At 42.6% G+C, this 23776-nt stretch overlaps 1 protein-coding gene across 1 annotated transcript; it reads left to right on the top strand.

Moving 5' to 3' along the window:
- Positions 1–6626: 6626 nt before the first annotated feature.
- On the top strand, positions 6627–19372 carry LOC144511251 (cAMP-regulated phosphoprotein 19-like). Its single transcript, XM_078241371.1, has 3 exons — positions 6627–6757; positions 14141–14263; positions 18438–19372. The coding sequence occupies exons 1-3, from the start codon at positions 6698–6700 to the stop codon at positions 18606–18608; spliced, it is 354 nt and encodes a 117-aa protein (XP_078097497.1). The 5' UTR covers positions 6627–6697; the 3' UTR covers positions 18609–19372.
- Positions 19373–23776: the final 4404 nt, after the last annotated feature.

Raw genomic sequence — 23776 nt, 5'->3', positions numbered from 1 at the left:
CCCTAACATTTGTTGGACCCTCTGTCCCCTTACAAGGCAAGTGCCATCAGATTGGAATGAAGTATGGGGACCCACAATGGTGAGAGTTCTTGCTTTGCCTGGTTCAGTTGTGACCCTGTGTTTCAGCTGGCCAGTATTCCAATCGATCTGAAGCTCCAAGCAAGAGGAAGGGAGTCTGGTGCACAGACCAATGAAGGTCCCTGAATAGAGTACTATACATCTTCATGAGGGAACTAAGGCGTATACTGTGTATTGCCATGTGAGGTCTGGGCGACTCATCCCCTCTCAATAAGCAAGGCAGGTACTTGTGTTCCCTTAATGACAGTTGTGCTGCCTGTCTCATGTCAATTAGCTATTCTTCTATTAATCATGTGAATTCTGACAACTTTGCTGGAAGTTAGTAGATTGGACTAGTAATTGGAAAACTGCTAGAATCTTATTATTAGGGAATTGGTAACAGTAATATAATAGAGATAAGTCTCTTATATTTGCTTTTTATTTCAGATTTCCTACATTAACTGTTTTTCCCTTTTCATTTGTCCCATTAGTGGGTGGCACGGTGGTTAGCGCTGTTGCCTCACCACCAGGCACCCGGATTCAATTCCAGCCTCGGGTAACTGTGGAGTTTGCACTTTCTCCCCGTATCTGTGTGGGTTTTCTCCCACAATCCAAAGATGTGCAGGTTAGGTCGATTGGTCATGCTAAAATTGCCCTTTAGTGTTGGGGGACTAGCAGGGTAAATACATGGGGTTACAGGGATAGAGCCTGGGTCGGTGGAGGCTTGATGGGCCAAATGGCTTCCTTCTGCACTGTAGAGATTCTATGATCTTTCTTGTCTGCTGGTTTGACCTTTCCTGGGTCTTTTCACTGCCCTAATTTTTTTTGTAGCCTTTCAATTTCTTTTGCTGCCTCAAAGAAATAATCTTTGGACATCATGCACAGGTCTCAATATAACCATTTACTGGACATTAAAGACAGGCTCCCGAGCTCTAGCTGTTGTTTGTCATTCCATATCCCACACAATGTTTATTCCTGTCAATTAACCAAAGGGTGCAGCAGTCTTGTAGCACAGTGGGTAATACCCCTATCTCTGGACCAGAAGCTTTAGGTTCAAGTCCAACACCAGGACTTGTTGGCCATGGAAGGAGCATTCATAACATGGTTCAATGGGCTGGTAATCAGGTCAGGAATCCTTCCACTATTTCCCCCACTAATCCCCAAAGGGAAAAAACAGTGTGTGGGTGTGAAGATACACCAAAAAACCCCCAAAGGGTCTTTATCTGGAACAAACCCACCTTTATTCTTCTCAGCTGCTGATGGACCTGCTGCACACGTTTAACTTTAATTCCAATTTTCAGGTTGATTTTCTAATTGTCTCTTCCATTCCTGATCTCCATTTCACAATGCTATATTCCTGTAGTGAGCAAATGAAGAGTCTGTTAGCTACAAACCGACTTGTCAAACCAGTTACTGCCACACATCATGCTGTTGAAATTACATTGCATCCTGTAACCCTACAAGTCCAACCATTGTCTTGTGAATGGAGTAATGACATAGTATGATCTCTGCTTGCTCACTATGCAATTTATCATTCATAACTTGCTGCATTCCTATTAACGTTGTTCATAAGTCCACATATATGGCACAATGGTTTAGAACGCAATCAGAACATTTGTGCAATCCGGTTTAGAATTCGATGGAAAGGGAGGAAAATTCGACAGGAGAAAACTTGGTATATTACTTGAGACTAAGTTTTCCATTCTAACAATGATTTCAGAACTTAGATGTGATACCTATCAGGAACATTAAATAGGTTTCAATAACAACTTGTATTTAAATTGCATCTTTAAGATAATAAACCATTCCAAGGCATTTCAAGGATTATAATGAGGTAAAATTAGACACCAAGTCACATAAGGTGATATTGAGGCAGATGGCCAAAAGCTTAGTCAAAAGAAGTAGATTTTGAGGAGTCTCCCTCAACTGTCATCTCAAGTGGATGTAAAGGATCCTATTTCACTAGTTTGAAGAGCAGTAGAGTTATCCCTGGTGTTCTGGACAATATGTATCCCGCAGTCAACACCCCAAAAACAGATTATCTGGTCATTGTTGGGGCTTGCAATGCGCAAATTGACTGCTATGTTTCTATATTACAACAGACCTCAAAATAACACTTGGAGATTTTACTAGGCCTCAAGCACTCGAAAACCAATTTTTTTTTCTCCTGAATCCGCATGAAAATATATTTTATTTCATCTTAATTTAGCGTGAAAATGTTTGTGATTATTCTTTTTCTCATATTAACCTTTTATCAAGAGTGCAACAAGCACTCTAAGCCAGGCATGGCTACAACAACTTTATTTATATATAGCACCTCGCTCATAGAAAAGTGCCCAAGATGCATTGCAAAACAATTGTTTTTTATTGAACCACTAAAGAAGATGTTAGAACCGATGACCAAAAACTTGATAAACCAGGTTAAAGTTCAACAGGTTTATTTGGAATCATGAGCTTTTGGAGCACTGTTCCTGCATCAGGCAATGAATGAGACTTCTTACTGTGCCTACCCCAGTCCAATGCCAGCATCTCCACATTACAAAAACTTGATCAAAGAGGAAGTTTTAAAAAGTGTCACAAAGGAGGAACGAGAGGCGAAGAGGTTTGCGAAGGGAATTCCAGAGCCAAGAAGCTGCAGGCACAGACACCAATGGTAAAGAAATTAAAATTTGGGATGCTCAAGCGGTCAGAATCGGAGGAACGTAGCTAATTGTTGAGAGTTGTGGGATTGGAAATGATGACCGATTTAAAGAGTGTCAAGGCCATGGAGGCATTTGGAAACAAGAATGAGAATTGTCACATCAAGTCATTGTTCATCCAGGAGCCAAAGTAAGTCAGTGAGCAAAGGAGTGAACAAGTCTTGGTGAGAGTTAGGACATGTGCAGCTAGAATTTTGGATGCAGTCAGGTTTACAGAGGATAGAAATGGGACGCTGGCTGGGAGTGTGTTGGCAAAGGCATGAATGAGGGTTTCAGCAGTTGCTGTCCCTTACTTTGAACTCTTTTTTTTGATTTGATTTGGTTTGATTTATTATTGTCACATTTATTAGTATACAGTGAAAAGTATTGTTTCTTGCACACTATACAGACAAAGCATACGGTTCATAGAGAAGGAAATGAGAGAATGCAGAATGTAGTGTAACAGTCATAGCTAGGGTGTAGAGAAAGATCAACTTAATGCGAGGTAGGTCCATTCAAAAGTCTGACGGCAGCAGGGAAGAAGCTGTTCTTGAGTCGATATAAAACTAGAAAATTCTGTAAACACTCAGCAGGTTTCTCAGTATTTGCGGAGAGAGGAACATAGCTGTTTATCATAGAATAGAATCTCTGCACTGCAGAAGAGGCCATTCAGCCCATTGAGTCTGCAACCCAGCTCTCTGGAAGAGTATCTTACCCAAGCCCTCTCCCCCATCCTATCCCTGTAACCCCACATATTTATCATGGCTAATCCATCTAACCTACACATCTTGGAACACCAAGGAGGAATTTAGCATGGCCAATCCACCTAACCTGCACACCTTTGGACTGTGGGAGGAAACCGGAGCAGCCGGAGGAAACCCACGCAAACATGGAGAATGTGCAAACTCCACACAGTCACCCAAGGTCAGAATTGAACCCAGGTCCCTGGAGCTGTGAGGCAGCAGTGCTAATCACTGCACCACCCTACCACCCTCCAGTTGCTGCCAGACCTGCAGAGCACAGAATTTTCTGTTTTTATTTCATATTTCTAATTTACACAGTACTTTGCTTTTACTTTGAACTGCTTTGGAACACTGCAGGAACAAAGGCAGCGAGGTCAAAGTGGGAATGAACTGAGAATTAAAATGGCTGCTTGCCATAGATTGTATGGCAGTATTCTTAAATTCAGTCACAATCTGTGTTTGGTCTCCCCAGTAAAGAGGACACTGCATTGGAAAGCAGGATAGTATTGAAATGGAAAGAATTATGGTTGAAATTTAGTCGGAGCACTTGGTAGGAATGTTCAGAATCCTGGACATTGAGAATGAAGGAGGTAAAAGATCGGGTATTGTTGCTTGTATGCGAAGATGCTGTTGAAGTGGGGTTACTGCTGGAAATTATTGTGGAGTGAACCACTTTGTGACAACCTGATCCATTCCTCTCATCACCCCAAACAACCCCTCCTTTCCCAGCCACCTCCCATTAGAGTGTAGGAGATGCAACCAGATGTCCTTTCTCACCATCCAGAGCCCCAAACATTCCTTCCAGGTTTTTATTCATTCATGGGACGTGGGCGTCACAGGCTGGCCAGCATTTATTGCCTATCCCTAGTTGCCCGAGGACAGTTGAGAGTCAACCACATTGCTGTGGCTCTGGAGTCACATGTAGGCCAGACTAGGTAAGGACAACTAGATTTCCTTCCCTAAAGGACAATAATGAACCAGATGGGTTTTTCCTGACAATTGACAATGGTTTCATGGTCATCAGTAGATTCATAATTCCAGATATTTTTATTGAATTCAAATTCCACCATCTGTCGTTGGTGGGATTCGAACCCAGGTCCCCAGAACATTAGCTGAGTTTCTGGATTAATAGTCCAGCAATAATACCACTAGGCCATCACCTCCCCATAGGTGGAGCAGTCATTTCAGTAATTTACTTGTCCTTCTTTCAACTTGGTATACCATATTGGCTGCTCATGATGTGGTCTCCTCCGCACCAGGGAGAGCAAACACCTTTGCTCCACCTGCAAGCATGACCCTGAATTCACTGCTGCCCAGAATTGTAATTCGATGCCTCACTCCATCTCTTGCCTCTCCATCCTTGGTTTCATGCACCGTTCCAATGAAGCTCAATGGAAAGTTTGAGGAACTGCAGGCTCATTTTTTGTGTAAGCATTTTATAGTCTTCTAGGTTCAACATTGAGTTTACTGACCTTTTTTTTGGACAGCAGCTAGTGGCAGGATTACCAACTATCTCGGATTTAATGGGCTCATTCCATGTCCCAGGTTGTATGATGCTGGGATGCTGTTTTTCTTTACATCTCTGTTCAGATTCCTTTTGCAAAAATATACTTTATTCATAAATTATCTGAAAGAACATTACAAACATTTCAAAATGTTCAGGTTCTCTACTTACATCATGTTGCCCTCTTGAGGTGCTTCAGTACAGCCAAAGAAATGTTACAGGCATTCCAAAATGGTCACTACAAATGTTGCAAAGATTATCTACCGAGAACAAGTTGCATTCTTGGGTGCTTCCATACAATTGTGATACATGTAATATTCACTGTATACATTTTCCCCTGTATTTCAGATCTGCACAAGTTCCCAGCGTCCCTTTCTGCTTTCATAGGGTCTCTAGCAACCCCTACCCACTTGAATGGTTCCCCCACGTCAAAGTGTCCCTTAATTTTCTCCCCACAGAGTGGATCACCCTGGCTTTTGGTGATGAATCCATTATCCGCATTCGCACCTCGAGATCTATCTATATGTTTCTTTACTTGCTCCATTCCCATCACCTTGTACCACCTCCTTTAATCTCTCCTGCACTCCACCCTTTCACAGACCTTCCCTTTTGATCCTTTCTCCTTTTTCCTTAGCCCCTGTATTGATCAAAACCTGTTGCTTCTCAAACTTTTTCCACTTCAGATTAAAGATCATTGCCCTGAAACATTGGCCGGAATTTTACCGTCCCACTCACCAAGGAAGGGCGACGTGGTGGCACAATCGGTTAGCACTGCTGCCTCACAGCTGCAGGGACCCAGGTTCAATTCTGGCCTTGGGTCACTGTTTGTGTGGAGCTTGCATGTTCTCCCCGTGTCTGAGTGGGTTTCCTCCGGGTGCTCCGGTTTCCTCCCACAGTCCGAAAGATGTGTAGGTTAGGTGGATTGGCCATGCTAAATTGCCCCTTAGTGCCCAAAGACATGTAGGTTAGGGGGATTCGTGGGGTAAATGAATGGGGTTACAGGGAAAGGGCACGAGGTGGGCCTGTTTGAGATGTCAGGAGAGTCGACGCAGACTAGATGGGCTGAATGGCCTCCTTCTGCTCTGTAGGGATTCTATGAAATCGGAGGGAGCGAGGGGCGGACTGTGGAAAAGTCTGTTGACCTCGGGCAGGATTTTACAGTTTTGGGATGAGCAAGAATGTAAAATCCTGCTAATTAACTCTGTTCCCTTCTCCTCACACCCTACATGATCTGCTGAATATTTCCAACCAACTGTAACTCTATATTCTGCACCCTCTCCTTTCCTCCTCCCCTATGCACTCTATGAACGGTATGCTTTGTCTGTATAACGTGCAAGAAACAATACTTTTCACTGCATGCCAATACATGTGACAATAATAAATCAAATCAAATCAATAACTGAATGGGATGGGGGAAAACTACAACTCCCAGAATGCAATGTGCATGACGTCACCGAGAGGAATAAATAAAGTATTAATCTGAGATAAAGAATAAACAAGAACCTTTTCAAGAGGAATGCATCTGAAAGAAAGTATATTTTAACGGAGGTTCAGAAAATAAAAGGCCGGTTTAAACAAAAACAGGGTATTTTCTAGAACAGGATGACGTTATAAATGTGGGCGGGTCCGGGGCTGGGTAACGCAGTGCGCGTGCGCGGGAGGGCAGGTGTGGAGGGATACGGTCTCGCTCAGACCGTGTGACTGAGCTGGCGGCGATGTCATCCAGAAACGAGGCGGTGAGGCGGCCCCAGGAACCTTCGGCTGAAGAGCGGCAGGTAAGGAGGAGGAGAGTGAGAGCGGGGCCGCAGCACGAGCAGCGGTCCCGGCGCCTTCAGGCCCAGCCCCAGAGGGCGGCCATCGCCTGGTATTGGAGTCTGGACTCTGGCCTGGGAGAGGCCTGACTGAGCCGGGAGGGAGAGGCTGCAGTGCCGCCGCCTGCTCCATGCTGCTGCAGCAAGAAGCAGCACTGCACCAACTGGCCACTGCAGCTCCTCTGGAGAAGGGAGGGAATGTGAAGGGGGAGGAAATGTGGGAAGGGGGAGGAAATGTGATGGGGGGGGAAGAGAAGGGTGTGGGAGGGGGGGAGAGAAGGGAGGAAATGTGGGAGGGGGAAGAGAAGGGGGGGGGAAATGTGGGAGGAGGGGGGGGGAAATGTGGGAGGAGGGGGGGGGGAAATGAGAAAAAAGGGGTGGGGAGGGATAGGACCAGTGCTGAACCCAGCTTTACCCCAGAGTCAATATTCTGATAAGTGCACCTCCCATGCCCTGGGGAGAATGCTCTGTGCCCCTGTGATGCCACTAACCTGGAGTTAACCCACTGACCATCTAATGTTGCTCCAGTGCTACTGCGTCCATCTAACTCTCTGCAGCACAATTGATCCAATCCCCAACTGGAAGGTGAATGAGGGTGGGTGGGAGAAAGGGGAATGAAATGGAAGCATCAACATGCAGGCTTGCATACGTGTTGGTTTACTTTTTAATTTAAGTTTACTCTATCTGCTGAGCTGATTTTTGCTGGTGCATTGATACTGTACAATGTGCCCAAACATCTGTGTTCTGTTATCAGGTGCCTTTTTACTGCAAGGAACATGTGGGTTTTTTATTGGGTTCTGTTTTTTTACCATCGTCTATGCTGGTAATTAAAGATTATTATGTATTTTTGGTCCACTTGTAAAGAGCAGGTCAAATTCAACTAGTTGCTGCCCCATTGGTCTCCTCTCTCCCAATTATTAGTGAAATGTTCGAAGGCCTTGTCAGGCAGTGCGATCTAATGGTTCCCCAATAACCCGCTCATCAATGCTTTTTGTTTTGTTTCTGACAGAGCCTCTCCGCTTCAGGTTGTAATACATCCATGGGCTGAATGTGATGAAGTGGTGAGGTGACTCAGTATGATAGCAGGAAGTCCTAGCAAAACTGAAGTTGATGGTCATAAGGCACATGCCTCCAGTGGCTGGTGTCATACCAGGTCATAAGAGGGCATGCTGCCAGGGGCCGGTGTCATACCAGGCACAAAGGGAAATGGTTGTAGGCCAATCATCTCAGCTCCAGAATTTTACTGCATGACATTTCGGGACAGAGTCCCGGGTGTAATTATTTTCAGCTGCTTCAATCAATGATGTTCCCTCCCTCAAGGTCAGAGATGGGGCTGTTGGCTGATAATTGCAGTGTTCAGCAATTCCTCAGATAATGAAGCAGTCAGTTATGCAGGACGTACGCATCTAGGCTTGGGCTGATAAGTGGCAAGTAATATTTATGCTGTACAAATGCCAGGCAGTGGCCATCTCCAACTTGAGAGCAAAACTAATACTCTTGCCGTTCAGTGACATTGCCATTGCTAGATTCCCCACTGTCAATATCCTGAGGATGAGTGGGTTGCTTTTTTAATAACTGGATATTCTATGGTGAGTAGTTCACCCTGACGCCAAAGCTTTTCTACCATTTACAAAGTGCAAGTCAGTGCGTTTTGAGGTACTCTTGTGGTGGTGAGCTGTCGCCTTGTACCACTGCAGTCCATGCGTTGTAGGAAACAGTGCAGTTGGGGAGGGAATTCCAGGACTTTGACCCAGTGACAGTGAAGAAATGTTAATATAGTGCCAAATCAGGGTGGCGTGTGGCTTGGAGGAGGAGGGGGAGGCGGGGGGGGGGTTGCTTGCAGGTGATGGTGTTCCCATATGTTTACTGCCCTCGTCCTTCTAGTTGGTAGATGTTGCAGGTTTGGAAGGTGTCGTTGAAGGAGTCTTGGTGAGTTGCTGCATTGCATCTTGTAGATAGTAAACACTGCTGTCACTGGTGCAGGGAGTGGATGTTAGAGGTGGTGATTGCTGTGCCAAATTCAAGCAGGCTGCTTTGTCTGAGTAGTGTTGAGCTGCTTGTGTTGATTGAACTGCACTGCCAGGGTGGCACAGTGGTTAGCACTACTGACTCAGTGCAAGGGACCTGCGTTCGATTCTCGGCTTGGGTCGCTGTCTGTGTAGAGTTTGCACATTCTCCCTGTGTCTGCGTGGGTTTCCTCTGGGTGCTCCAGTTTCCTCCCACAGTCCAAAGATGTGCAGAGTAGATGGATTGCCCATGCTAAATTGCCCCTTGGTGTCAGGGGGACTAGCTTGGGTAAATGCATGGTATTATGGGGATAGGGCCTGGGTGGGATTGTGATTGGTACAGACTCAATGGGCCAAATGGCCTCCTCCTGCACTGTAAGGATTCTATGATTCTATCCAGACAAGAGGAGAGAATTTCATCTCGATCCTGATTTGTGCCTTGTAAATGGTAGACAGGCTCTGGTGAGTTAATCTTTAAGGTTCCTGGTATCTTGTAACCACGGTATTTATATGGCCAGTTCAGTTTCTGGTAACTGTCAGGAAGTTGGTAGTGGGGGATTCAGTGATGGTAATGCCATTGAATGTCAAGGTTAGATGCTTTCTTGTTGGAGATGGTCATTGCCTGGCACTTTTGTGGCATGAATGTTACTTGCTGCTCATCAGCCCAAGCCTGAATGTCGTCCATGTCTTGGTACATATGAGCATGGACTGCTTTAGCATCTGAGGAGTCATTAAGAGTTCTAAACATTGTGTAACCATCAGCGAATACCTCCACCTCTGACTGGAGGGATGGACATTGATGAAGTAGCTGAAGATGGTTGGGCTTAGGATTCTCTGAGGAATTCCTGCAGTGGTGGCCTGGCACTGAGATGATTCACCTCCCAACAACTACAACCATCTTCCTTTGTGCTAGGTATGACTCCAACCAGTGAAGAGTTTTCCTCCAGTTCTCATTGACTTCAGTTTTGCTCAGGCTTCTTGATGTCCCACTTGTTCAAATGCAGCCTTATGTCAAGGGCAGTCACACATTTCAACCCTGGGATTAATTTCTTTTGCCCATGTTTGAACTAGGGCTGTAATGAAATCAGAAGCTGAATGGCGTGGCAGAATCCAAACCGTGTCAATGAGCAAGTTATTTCTGATTAAGTGCCATTTGATCATGCTGTTAGTGACCCCTTCCATCACCTTTGTTGATGATCAAGGATGGACTGGTAACTGGCCAGGTTGGTTCTGTCATTTTTTATGGACAGGGCATACCTGGGCAGATTTCTATATTACTGGGTTGATGCCACAGGACACACATTTAAGGAATTTGTAAAACGAATCCGAAGCAATATGAGGCTAAATTAATAAATTCTCAGTGTGAGCAACACCAGTAAGGCCAATATTTGTTGCTCATCCCTGGTCATCTTCAAGACGGTGGAGGTGAGTCTGCTCCAACTGCTGAAAGTCCATCTGGCACTGTTGGTCCCAAGAAGCAGTGCAGGAAATGTTTCTTCAGCAGCATCTCAAACCTGTGACCTCCACTCCCTAGAATGCCAAAGAAGCATGTTTGTGTAAACACTATTGCCTCTGTCACATGCTCTCCTCACTCGGGTTGGATTTGCAGTTCCTTTATTGTTGTGTCAAAATCCTGGAGCTCCCCATGGAGCCACAGGTAACCTCGTGGACTTTCAGCAGTTGGAGCAGACTCGCCTCCACTGTCTTGTAGCCCTCCTTTTTGGGGAGCTGCCCCTTTTACTTTGTCCTGATTTAATCTGAGTTTGTTTACTTGGTTTGGTTTGACCTGAAAAGAGGACAACTAGGGATGAGCAATAAATACTGGCCTTACTGGTGTTGCTCACATTGAGAATTTATTAATTTAGCCTCGTATTGCCTCAGATTTCTTTGACAAATCAAATCTGTGTCCTCTGACCCTTCTGCCTCTGGAAACAACAACTTTTACTCGCAAATGCTTCATGATGTTGAACATGTCTATCAAATCTCGCCTCCTTTCCTGTTATAAGAAGCGCAGTCCCAGTTTCTCTAATCTGAGTAACCAGTCTTTCATTCCTGGTACAATTCTATTAAATCTCCTTCACTGTTTTTGACATCCTTCTTAAAGCAGGATGTGCAAAATTAAACGCCGTATTCCAGCTAGTCTTCCTTTTTAAGAGGCTTCTGAACTTTTTCCCAGGCCTCTATTTCTCTTTAAAATTGTACCATTTCATTTATATTGTCGTCTCATCGTTCCCACCAAAATGAATCGCTTTGCACTTGTTAAATTTCATCTGCCTGGTTTACTTGTCTGCTTGGGCAGTATTTAATGATGGCAGTCAAGGGGGTCTTGTCTGAAGAGCCCTGCGTGGCCTGCTGAATGAAGTACCAGTAAGGCAGTTAACTTGGCAGTGGCAAGCCTTCATAGATCCAGGTCATTGGAGTGGGTACAATTGTTTTTCGTCTTTTAAAAAGAGGTTAGACAATTACATGGGTAAGATGGGTATAGAGGATATGGGCCAACTGCGGGCAATTGGGACTAGCTTAGGGGTTTAAAAAAAAGGGCGGCATGGACAAGTTGGGCCGAAGGACCTGTTTCAATGCTGTAAACCTCTGACTCAGGCACAGGTGAGCGATGGCAGGGGGAGAGGGGGGGGTGGATTGCAAGGAGGGTTTGACAGCAAGCGTGGGGATTGGCTCTGTGGTCCCCTCACCCCGATGGATGGTCCCTAGATCAGACATTGATTGCCTTTGAATGAGGGATCCCTCCGGGGAGCCCGCAAGCAGCTTCGATGGCTTGCTTTTCCTGCCTCCTGTGTGGCAGGACAAGGCCCTTCAGTGGGCATTAATGGCAGAATTGAGGGCCTTAATTAGCAGCAGGGAGGAAAGACTGTCGCAGGCCTTCCAGCCACTGGATTCCATTAGGACAGTGGTGGGACTGGCAGGGCTCCTCCTGCCTGATGAGATGTGCCCCCTTCCACCAAACACGCCACGGGGATGATGCAAGTTCCACGCCTTGTCTTTTTGAAGTCATTATATCCTCACAGTTGACTACCGTTTTGTTGTCTACATACTTGATCCCAACACTGACCCCTGGGCGACACTGCTGCACACTTCCCTTCGTTCCAGGAAAACCATTGTTCCTCGCTTTCTGTCCCTTAGCCAGTTTCACAATTATGCAGCTGCTGCCCCTTTATTCCCTTGAGTTTCGATATTGCTCACAAGTCTCTTTCTTTCACGGGAGGTAAGCTTGCTGGTAAGGGCAGTATTTATTGCCCTTGAAGCTGGTGCTAAGCAGTTATGCTGTGTAGTTTTGTGGATCTGGAGTCGCACACGGGCGAGACTGGGCAAGGATGGCAATTTCCAACCCTTGGACATCAGTGAACCAGGGTTTTTTTATGACGATCCAGTAAATTCATGGCCATGATGACTTCTGGTCGCTTTTTATTCCAGATTTTTAATAGATGGAATTTGAATTTGCCAGTTACCAGAGTGGAATTTAAACTAATTCGTTCAGGCCACTAGATTACTAGTTAGTAACATAACCACTATACTGCCATGCCTCATTAAATTATCTTTTGAGCTCCATATACGTAAACCACAATACGTTCATCAACCCCTCTCTGTTACTTCATCAAAGAACTCCAAGTTGGTCAAACACAGTTTGCCTTTAACATATCAGTGTTGACTTCCACTTAACCCATATTTTCCAAGTGCCAATTAATTGTCTCCAAAAATAACTAAACTATTATTTTTCAGGCTAAGATGGCCTCTTTATTCCCCAACCAAAATACCACCTCGCTATTAATTTGTCATTTACAGAGCCATTTCCCAGTTTTTGTCTTGTACTTTGTCGCAATCCTCCTTGGTTTTAGTTACACCCTCCCCAGATTTGATGTCTGTGATATTTAACAATGATTTGCCTTCAAAGCAGAAGTATATTTATGAAATTGATAGTGGGTTCAGCCCTATAGAAAACAGCTTCTTGCCTTCGACCAGTCTGAGTAAGTGCCTTTAAACCCTTAATTTGTTCTCTCTTCGTGGATAGATTGCATTGCACCATATTAATTCAAATTTGATACTTGGGCCACTTGCTTTGCAAAATATTCAAGCTAGGCACCTATTTAAATTTTCAATTTGTTTCAACATGTGAACCTACTCATAATTTGGTTGTATGAATTAAACTATAATTTTTGAGCAGTGGAGCATAACATGTTTTTCTGTACTTCTGTGAACTTCCTAAAATCAGTTTGGTAGCAGTGGAATTAATTGCTCACCTCAGTTGTTGCTGAATGTACTGCCACCTCTGGGTTTTAAAGTGAAACTTCAAACTCAAACTAGTGCTGCAGTACAACGGCGACCACTGTCGATGTGGGCATTCTTAACAAGACTGCCTTGTTCCCATCCATCTGCAAACTGACTCCGTTTTGTAGGCAACATGCAGCACTGACCAGAATAAGGAAGCTCGCTGTCTTTCTCCAACTAAGGTGCAGGATGATGAGACCAGTTTCTTGAGGTCCTCTTCTCTTTTTCTTGATAGAATCTCCAATTCCAGGGTCACAAAACTGTGACTTTATGCCATGAAATTTAAAGTAATTGGCAACAAAAAGCATGTTCAGGTTCAAGTAAAGCATGTGTAAGGGAAGTTGGCTGTTATCTGAAAACTGCGCAGGATTATGGGGAGAGCCAGTGCAGACAAGATGAGCTGAATGGCCTCATGCGCTGTAATGTTCCTATGACGTTTTTTAAACTATGGGGCAATGCAAAGAGGAGGCAGGCCTCTGGTTTACCTCGGGGCTTAAACCTCATGTTGGCACTAATCTGATCCATATGCTAGCTGCCTAGCTAACTTGGCTAACAGGTCCCTTTTATTAGTGGGTTTCATAAAGAAGTAGAACATGAAGTTGTATTGCGATCCTTCTCAATAGACCTGATGTCTTGGTAATGGCTGTAGAATCAGATGGTACACGGTCAGTCAGGGACAAGGAGGAAAGCTGAAATGGTTTATATATGCACTCGCTTTCTTTCTCACTCCGAAACAAAACTAAGTCCAGAGTTTGATTCATCAGATCTTTTAATTCAGTTAGTTTGGGGTGGGGGGCTGGACATTTTCTTCTGAATTGTGGTTATTTTTCTGTTTTCTCTGTCGGAGATTATTTTGTCAACTGGAATTCATTCAACAGGGGCCATTCTCCAGTGTCCAAACATATTTTAATTGCTGATGGTGTGCTGCAGTAGGTGGCGATGAGACATAATGAAATTTTGTGTTAGAGATGGTGATTTTGAGGAGTTACCATAAGAGTTCCAATGGTGTTTGAACTAGATACTGTTCACTGAAGTTGTTTTATTTCTGTTTGCTTTTCAGGAAATGGATGACACAGTGATCAGTCCTGAAAAGGCTGAGGAAGCAAAACTGAAGTTGAAGTATCCGAAGTTGGGGCAGAAGCCTGGTGGGTCAGAGTTTTTGAGGAAACGTCTACAGAAGGATGTAAGTATTTGTAAGAAATAATTTCTGACATCTGTGAACCCTGTGGTTGTTCTTGGATTATGATCTGAGTTGTATGTTTTTGTATGTTAGATATATGATTAGTTGGATATTTTTATGTATACTGCTGTATGTATACCCATTTTATCCAAATGTCTTTAAAGTCATATGGTTATTCAAGTTTAAGTTCATTAAATCTAATTGACAATGTAGTAAGCAGATCTGAGGAGGTGGTGGCAGTGTGTTATTGTCATTGGACTAGTAACCCAGAAATTTGGGCTAATGCTCTGGGGACCTGGTTTTGAATTCAATAAAAATTTGGAATTGAAAGTGTAATGATGACCCTGAAATATTGTTGATCTTTAAAAACCATCTTTAAAAACCATGAACCAAAAAGGTTCACCAATATCCTTTAGGGAAGGACAAAACTGCCATCCTTACCTGGTCTGGCCTACGTGTGACTCCTGATCCACACCAATCTGGTTGACTCTAATGACCTCTGAAATGGCCTAGCAAGCCACTCGATTTGAGGGCAATTTGGGATGGGCAATGTGTTTGTCCAGCCAGTGATGCCCACATTCCATGAATGAATAGCCAAAAAAAAAATCTAAATGCAAATCTGCTAAACTAAGATTGAGAACTTGAATCTTGTGAACTTTGACGGCATGTCTGTCGCTTTTAAAAGAGAAATCTCCAGGATTTGCAGTGCCGTTTCGCAAGGAACACGGATTAGCCTTGTAGATAAGATATTGCATTCTTGTTTCTTTCAACCTTTTAATAGTGGTGTAACCACACCTGTTTTTTTTTTGCTTTCCAAATTCTGGAGTTCTTTGCTCCCTACATTTTTTATAAAAACCTATAAATTATTTAGTGACTCTTGGGTATAATATCTGCACATTGCAAAGACGCATTAAATGTTTTAGCATTGTGATGATCTGCCTAAGTACTTGTGTAATAGTTGCTTGGTGGTACTGAACTTTTAGTGATGTGAAGAAAGACGTGCTGTTGAAGCTTTTCATCTTGCACTCATCAGGACAGAGGCAAGAATACCAAATTTTAAAAGGAGCAACATTTAATACTGCATGGGAAAGGGTCTATTGGTTGAGGTATTGCTGTGGAGAGTGCATCAGGGAACTGTTCCCCATGCTTGTTAAATTCAGAAAAGACTCAAGCGATGCACATGTTCTTTCCGTCTTGAAGAGGAGGGGGCTCTGTAGCCTTTAGCAAGTGTATTTCATTTGAAATTCATACTCTTGCATATATTCTAAGTGCAAAGCAAAAGGCTTTGACGGCATGTCTGTCTTGTAGTACAAAGAACAATACAGCACAGGAACAGGCCCTTCGACCCTCCAAGCCTGCGCCACTCATGTGCCCAACTAGACCATTCATTTGTATCCCTCTGTTCCCAGTCTGTTCATCTAGATAAGTCTTAAACGATAGTAGTAGTTTGTTCCTGATCTTTAATGTTATGGGCTGCAAGCACCATATATATAAGCACATGTGCAGTGAGAGTCTCGAGTGTACAAAATCCAGCAGTGCCTCAGTTGGGATTGAGTTCCACTGATGCTAGTCTGTCTCACTGTTGCACAACCTTTGGTCAATGCAGATATCTGAATTAATGGCTGAAGGCTGTAGGTTCTTGAGCTACCAGAATTTTGCTTGGTCTGCTGTCTACCGGCATTGAGTGACTTTCAGCAAAATTGCTTCCTCATTTGTTGGAAGGTCGTTGTGTTCAAACAATCTAATTCCTGCAACAAAAGGGTCCAGAGGTGCAATTGTTTCACTCAGGTGGTGAGTGTCTGGGACGAGCTGCCAGAGGTAGTGGGTAGAGGCGGTACAATTTTGTCTTTTAAGAAGCATTTAGACAGTTACATGGGTATAGAGGGACATGGGCCAAATGCAGGTAATTTGGACTAGCTTAGTGGTTAAAAACTGTGTGGCATGGACAAGTTGGGCTGAAGGGTCTGTTTCCATGTTGTAAGCCTCTAAAATTAAAACTCTTTGACTCTAACTTGCTACTGTTTTTTGGGGAATGCTAAAATGGTTCATCTCAATGAGGTAATGGCCCTGGTTCTGACATTTTGTCTATAGGGAAAATTCTGTTTAGAAAACATCTGAACCAGGAAAAATACCTGTTGACCTTCCTGTTTCCAAGCAGTTGACGAATTCCGCTAATAGTGTTTATGGATTCTTGCTGTGGTCCCTATTTTAATTACTAAATATATTTTGTCAACTTGAGTTTGTGCATTCCCATTGATTATTTCTCTCTGCCCTTTGGAAATAGTACATTGCTCATCACCTTATCTTCATTTGCCTTGATCTCTGCAACCTTTTGCACTTCTCCCAGTTGGGAAGGAAAGATTGAGACCTTTACTTATCTGATCACTCCAAAACTAAGTCATCTCTCGTGACCTGATGAATCCACACTTGCATTTTTTCCATTTCTCTTATCGGATGCTCAGAGCTACAGAATGACCTACTTAGCAATGTACTTAGTAATTTCATCTTATTTTACTCCTTTTCCAATAGAAGCAAGATTATCTGGCTTGTGATTATCACCATATATTGTCTGAATTGGGGTGTTACACTTGCTGCCGCAGAACCATTGAATCCCTACAGTCATTTAGCCTATTGAGTCTGCACTAACTCTCAAAAGCAGGCCCACCTTATCTCCATAACCCTGTGCATTTACCATGGCTAATCCACCTAACCTACACATCTTTGGATTGTGGGAGAAAACCAGAGCACTTGGAAGAAGTTCATGCAGACACTGGGAGTGTGCGCACAATCTTGAGTTCTCTGAAATATTTCTTTCTATAGAATTTTGCTAGTCAGTCTCTTCTCTTGTTTCCTTGGATTAAATTTTTAAAAAATATTTCAAAAATTAATATATTTTTGACTTTGCATGTCCTACACTAACTGCTCTACATCCACCTCCTGAAATTGAGCTGAGGTTTTTTATAATTTCCTCATTTGACATCAAAAATTGCCTCCTTCATCTTTGTTACCAGATTTCTGACTGTCCTCTTAGTGCTGATGTATCCAATAGTATTTCTTTTTAATTGGATTCTTATTTCACTGATTTTTCCCCTCAGCAGCCTAAAAGAACTTTAGTATTTGGCATTCATTTTTTGTGTCCTATCATCAGTGCTTAAATTTTTTAAAATTATGTTTTAGTTGTTCCTTCCATCCATGGACAATCCGCTTACTGTGTGCTCTTTCTTACTGCATGCTCTTGATTTGTACCCTTCCATCTGTTTCGATTTTAAAGTGTTTCCCTCCATTTTGACCTGGGCACGATTGTTTGTTGCTGTCCTCAGTATTTGCTTTTCCCTCAACCTTTCCTTCTATTGACCTAGTTTTTAAGTATATTTATTAGTGTCATAAGTAGGCTTACATTAACACTGCAATGCAGTTACTGTGAAAATCCCCTATTCACCACACTCCAGCATCTGTTCAGGTAGACTGAGGGAGAATTTAGCATGACCAGTGCACCTAACCAGCATGTCTTTTGGAGTGTGGGAGGAAACCCGTGCAGACACTGGGAGAAAGTGCAGACTCCGCACAGACAGTGACCCAAGCTGGGAATCGAACCCAGGTCCCTGATGCTGTGAGGCAGCAGTGCTAACCTCCGTGCCATTGTGCTGGCCCAATTAGGTTGTGGTTAATTCTCTCAAGTGTTCCCCCATTTGCTGTGATTCATTATCCAGACCCAGAGCAACCAATGATGCTCTCGCTGCAGTAATATTATGACTTGGTGAGGGGGGGGGGGAATGAAACAACACTTGTGCATAATGCCCTTTTTCATTCAAAACCAAACACTTTCCTGTCCCAGTTTGTTTGAATAATTTTTACTTACAGCTAATTGATCTAAAAGCTTTTGGTCTCTCTCTCCCCTCGCGTGTTTCGATCGATAATGCACCATCTGTAATGTGTTGTGTATTTGTTGGGTCAAGTGCACGTGCGCCTTTTAGATCAGCGGCAGAAATTAGTGTTTTAATTTGCGTCCTTTTTGTAAAATCAATTGCAAAAGGGTGTTTTACAATGCAACAATGGAATTGATGGTGTGACTTTCCAAATTGACTGTCAGGAGCTAAACTTTTAATGGTAATTTTGATTGAGGCTTTGAAAATGGAATGATTGCTTCAGTGCGAACTAATTCTGTTTTATGTTGCAGCCAAAGTACTTTGATTCAGGAGATTACAATATGGCTAAAGCTAAAATCAAGAACAAGCAGCTACCAAACAGTGGAGCGGACAAGAACCAAGTGACTGGGGAACATATTCCCACCCCACAAGACCTGCCTCAGAGAAAACCTTCTCTTGTTGCTAGCAAACTGGCTGTCTGAGACCTCATGAAGAATGCATAAAACTCTTGTCATTCCTCTTTCTTGCTATTTATTCCTGTGTTTTAGCTTTTTTCCTTGTACCATTACATCATGACTGACAGCTTAGATAACTACAGTGCCAAGCTGTTGCTGCAAGAAAGTCCTTTAAACGCAAACTGAGGACCAGCCTGAGATTTCATAAACTATAAACGTGCACTGATGACTAGGATTTTGATGTAAAAGTAGGAAGTAGTCAATTACAATACTGAGGCACAAATGTATATATAGTAACTTCATGTAGAAGCAGTCCCATTGAGTATTTAACATTTTTACAGTTTCCAGTTTCCCATAAATTCATGTAAAGATAGTTTAAAGTCTAGATTAAATTGGGTAAGTCTCTGATTGTTTCTCTCTTTTTCCATGCTCTGTGTAATGCTGATCTTAATATTGCAATTAACCATCCTTGTGGATGTTAACACTAAAATGGAAATAGCATGTTTGAAAACCAGGATAGCTGGCTGCCCATCCCTCAGCTAATCTTGAGAAACCTTCGAGCTTTAAACCTATTTAAATGTCTGTTAATTGGACAATATTTGTCCACTCTGACGCAGCCCTCCTGGAGGTATTTCAATTAATGACCGTGCCTCTAGCATTTCTGAATGGTGTTGATTAAAGATTGGTAGGTTAGGGCTGTTGTATATCCAAGGTGATTGAAATGTGCATGAGCATAGACTGTGCAGTCACTTTGTGCCATTTTTTTGTAAATAAAATAGTTTTGGACAATATGTGCTAATGGCTGCCTCGAGCATTGGGGAGTTATTTGTAATTTATTGCTACATACCTTGAGCTTGGCAAATCAACTGAGATCTCTGCACTGTTGGAGTTCCTCTGCTGTCGTGTATTTCCAAGTGCCCCAGACATCCCTGGGGCAAGTTCAGCTATCACATTACGGCAGGCTGACAGTGCTATCAGGTGTGGGTGTCATGGTGAGACTTGTGTTACCTCACAATTGAAATCTTGCTTTCAAACATTCAAATGATCAGATACAATAATTCATGAATGTCCAGATAATTTCTCTGTTCAAAGTGTATGTGAATATCGTGGTTACAGACTTGTTCTAGCATTCGCCAGTTGCATTCATTTGCCAAGTCTGCAGCTGTGCCAAATTGACCAATTCCTATATAAATTTACAACCAATCCAGATTGTGGTCAAGTTTAGGGTAATAATTAAATTAGTTAATTCCAAATTGTAAACCACCAAAAGGCAGAATGGGCATTATGTTGACTGGTCAAGTTGTTTGCACTGACCTGATGAATGTGGTAAAGAGGTAAGATTAGCTGATTTGATAGCAGGTTCATAGAATCCTTAGTGTGGAAAGAGGCCTTTCAGCCCATTGAGCGTGCACTGACGACAACATCACCTCGGCCATGTACCTATAACCCATGTTTTGACCCTGCTACACTAAGTGGCAATTGAAATGGCCAATCAACCTAACCCACATCTTTTGAAGAATGGGAGGAAACCAGAGCACCTGTCAGAAACCCCCCACAGACATGGGGAGAACATGCAAACTGCAAATACTCACTCAATGTTGGAATTAAACCTGGGTCCTTGGCACTGTGAAGCAGCAGTGCTAAGCACCATGTGACCATACTGTCCCTGAAGTGGGAGTAGTATGTTGTATATTGCAATAAAAGTTAAATACTAGCTATAAAAACTTTCTTGTAAATAATGATTAAATTTTATATAGGTCAGACAGTACTGTTTTTATCCTCAGAACAGTACTTTTCAAAATTGAATTCCTCCATGAAAGTCTAGCTCACCCTGCAGGCTGCTTCTCCCAAGAAATGGGATTTTGACTGTCGGACAGACATGCAATGGATTATCATGTTGATGTGGAGGGTTCTGTGAGCGAAAGCTTTAAAAAGGGCTACATCTCTTTTGGGACTTACCTATTTGGAGAATTATAAAGAAAATAGTCTTGTCTCCAATGTGGTGACTAATCCAATTTTAATGTCGGGTAGATACAATTTCATGACATTAGATATGTTTGGGACTGAATATGCTACCTTCACTTGAGAAAGAGACACGTGTTTGAATTTCCAATTTTTTATTCTGGCCTTTTGTAATTTTAGGATTAGTAGCAACCAAACGCATTAATAGGCCAGGATACTATCACTTGCCATTGGAATCTTTTTTGGGATCAGGAGAAGTCCCTATCTCATAGATTGGCCAGGCTTTGGGGAACAGGAGGGAACTTTCACTGTTTATTTTAGGAGCCTTTCCCAATGTTAAATTTGAGTGAAATTCGACCTGGCTTTAATTAAGTACCAGATAAGAGCAATCATCTATTTGCATGGATGCATTTTACTAATTCAGTCATGAGGCTTGCATTGATCTGGAGATTTATAATGATAACCAATTTGAACTTGGACAAAAATTGCTGGCAATACCCAGCAGGCCTGGCTGCATCAGAGAGTTAATATTTCAGGTCATGACTTTTCATCAGAACAGAGCTCTAAGGGTGGTCACTTACCTTGAGCTTCAAGGATCACCCATTTCTTTTAAGGAAGTTAGGCTAGTTTCCTTAAAGATTTTCATTATAACCTAAATTTAATTGCCTTCTGTACCACATCAAAGTTAATCTGTTCATGACCCCAACTTTTATCTAGTTACCCAATCAATGTGTGACACTGAGACAGTGCAACTTTTCTAATCTCACTCAGCAAGTTTCTTGGTCTGTTCTACATCGCAAGTTGCTTAATGTTGGTTAAAAAACAATTTGGCATAATTTATACCTTTTTATTTCAATGCTAAAGTAGTAATTATAATTGAACATTTGCATGGCATGCTTTCAACCTTATCAACTACGTACTGTTAGTGCTCACTAATTGGTTTCTGAATAATCTATTTGGAATTGCAGTGAGTTCTTTATAGTTAGTTTTGTATAAGCTTTCCTATGCTGATTACTGGCTAATTTCGAGAACTGCAGCCTTTTTTGAGTTACTGGCTGACTGGATGGTTCCACTATACAGGAGAAGCCCTCGCCCATACCAAGAATGGACAAGGAAGAATGGCACTTAGACACAACATCCTTGGTTGGAAATCAACATTGAAATCTTAATACTGGGCCAAATTTAGTATTGGGCTTGGGTCACTGTCGGTGTGGAGTCTGCACATTATCCCTGTGTCACGGGTTTCCTCTGGCTGTTCTGGCTTCCTCCTACAGTCTGAAATGCTGGTGAGGTGCATTAGCCATGTTAAATTCTCCACTGGTGTACCTGAACAGGTGCTGGAGTGTGGTGACGAGGGGATTTTCACACTAACTTCTTCACAGTTAATGTAAACCTACTTGTGACACTAATTATTCAACTTTTTATTAGCATGATAGTATTACCTAAATTGTCAAATAATGCAAAGATTTTTGCCACTTGCAAAGCGGGAGGAGAGGAGCATTTATTTTTTGATACAAATCAATGGCAGTAGCTAGCGTTCCCAATTCTGCTTGTCACGTGATTATTCTTGTGGGCCTAGAATAAGGGCAGGTTGGTGCCCAACTGAGAGGTTTCTTGATCAGGTTCAAATATTACAAAACAGAAAATGTTTGGGATTAGAAGAGCAGTTACTCATTGGCAAGAGGTGGGAAAGTGATGTTCCACAAGGCTTATCAGTGCTGGGATTAGCTTTTGCAACAGCGTGTTTAAAAAATGATCAGTAACTTGCACAAAATTGTCCACATTTATAAAAACTGGAAGAACATCTGATGTGAAATTCAACATTTATAAAATCATATTCTGTAAACCTTGCTTTTCTGGGTGTAAAATGCAAAAGGTTTGATTTCATCTAAAGCATTGAAATACAATCTGCAATTGATTATGATGTATTGAAATGACACGAATGTAGGTGATAGAATCCTGTGTACTAATCTAACAAAATGCTAGAAGTTCAATATTAAAATTTAAAGTTGTAAACTTATTAAGACATAAATTGAACTTTCTAAATTCCTTCAGGTTGCGATGTCCAGGTACAAAGATCACAGGAAATGTATGCAGCTATCACTAACTGACCTTCATTTCTGCTGTCGAGACTGGCAAGCTGGAGTCTGAATAATGCGAAAAAAAATTTATTTTGCTTTATTGTGGGGAAATTTAAGAGGTGGCCAATTGTGTCTTAAGCTAAGACAATTCAAAACTTGCAAGGCAAATATCTCTATAAAAGACCTAACAAATTTATTAAACGTAAGACAATGCAACACAAACGTACAACCGACCGGAGTCTCAAAGGGTTAAATAGCCCTGAGGACAGAGTAACGGAACCTCTGAAAGAACTAGATTACAGAATTAAATACAGGTCAACTATACTTTTTTGTAATCAATAATTCTGCCTTTCATTAGATTAAAATCAATTCTATTTAACAGGTATACATCAATATAAATACCTCAGCCAATCATAAGATACTTAATAGCATAATGATATCTTATTTGCCCAACTGATTCTGGACGTAGTCTCCCTTTGGCACTAACTCCCTGCCGCTTGGTAATGGCAGACGTTACCACAATGGACATTCCCACCAGTTCACTGCCAAGTTGATAGGCATATGTTCCTGAGTATAGGTTCATATCTATTTCATGTCTAGGCAATAAATACATCTATTCATAATGTTGCATAATGCATCCCCTCTTAGGAATGCCACACAAGACTTGCTGACTAATCTGGCAATCCCTGCGGCGCAATTGGTTAGCACGTTCGGCTGTTAATCGAAAGGTTAGTGGTTTGAGACCATCCAGAGACGAAAGTTACCCTTCTGTTGTGGGTGGCATGTGGCACAGTGGCTAGCACTGCTGCCTCACAGCGTCAGGGACCCGGGTTCAATTCCCAGCTTGGGTCACTGTGTGGACTTTGCACTTTTTCCTCGTGTCTGCATGGGTTTCCTCCGGATGCTTCAGTTTCCTCCCACAGTCCAAAGATGTGCGGGTTAGGTGGATTGGCCATGCTAAATTTCCCCTTAGCATCAGAGGTCTAGCTAGGGTAAATGTATGGGGATGGGGCCTGGATGGGATTGTGGTCAGTGCAGACACGATGGGTCAAATAACCTCCTTCTGCACTGCAGGATTCTATGATTCTAAATCATAGCAATGACTACACTTATTGGCAGACATTTGGCTTTTAACTATTGACTCCAACAATC

The sequence above is a fragment of the Mustelus asterias genome, chromosome 24 (assembly GCF_964213995.1).
Source record: "Mustelus asterias chromosome 24, sMusAst1.hap1.1, whole genome shotgun sequence".
Classification (NCBI taxonomy): domain Eukaryota; kingdom Metazoa; phylum Chordata; class Chondrichthyes; order Carcharhiniformes; family Triakidae; genus Mustelus; species Mustelus asterias.
Note: the sequence above shows the minus strand (reverse complement) of the source record. Positions and strands in the feature narration are given on the sequence as shown.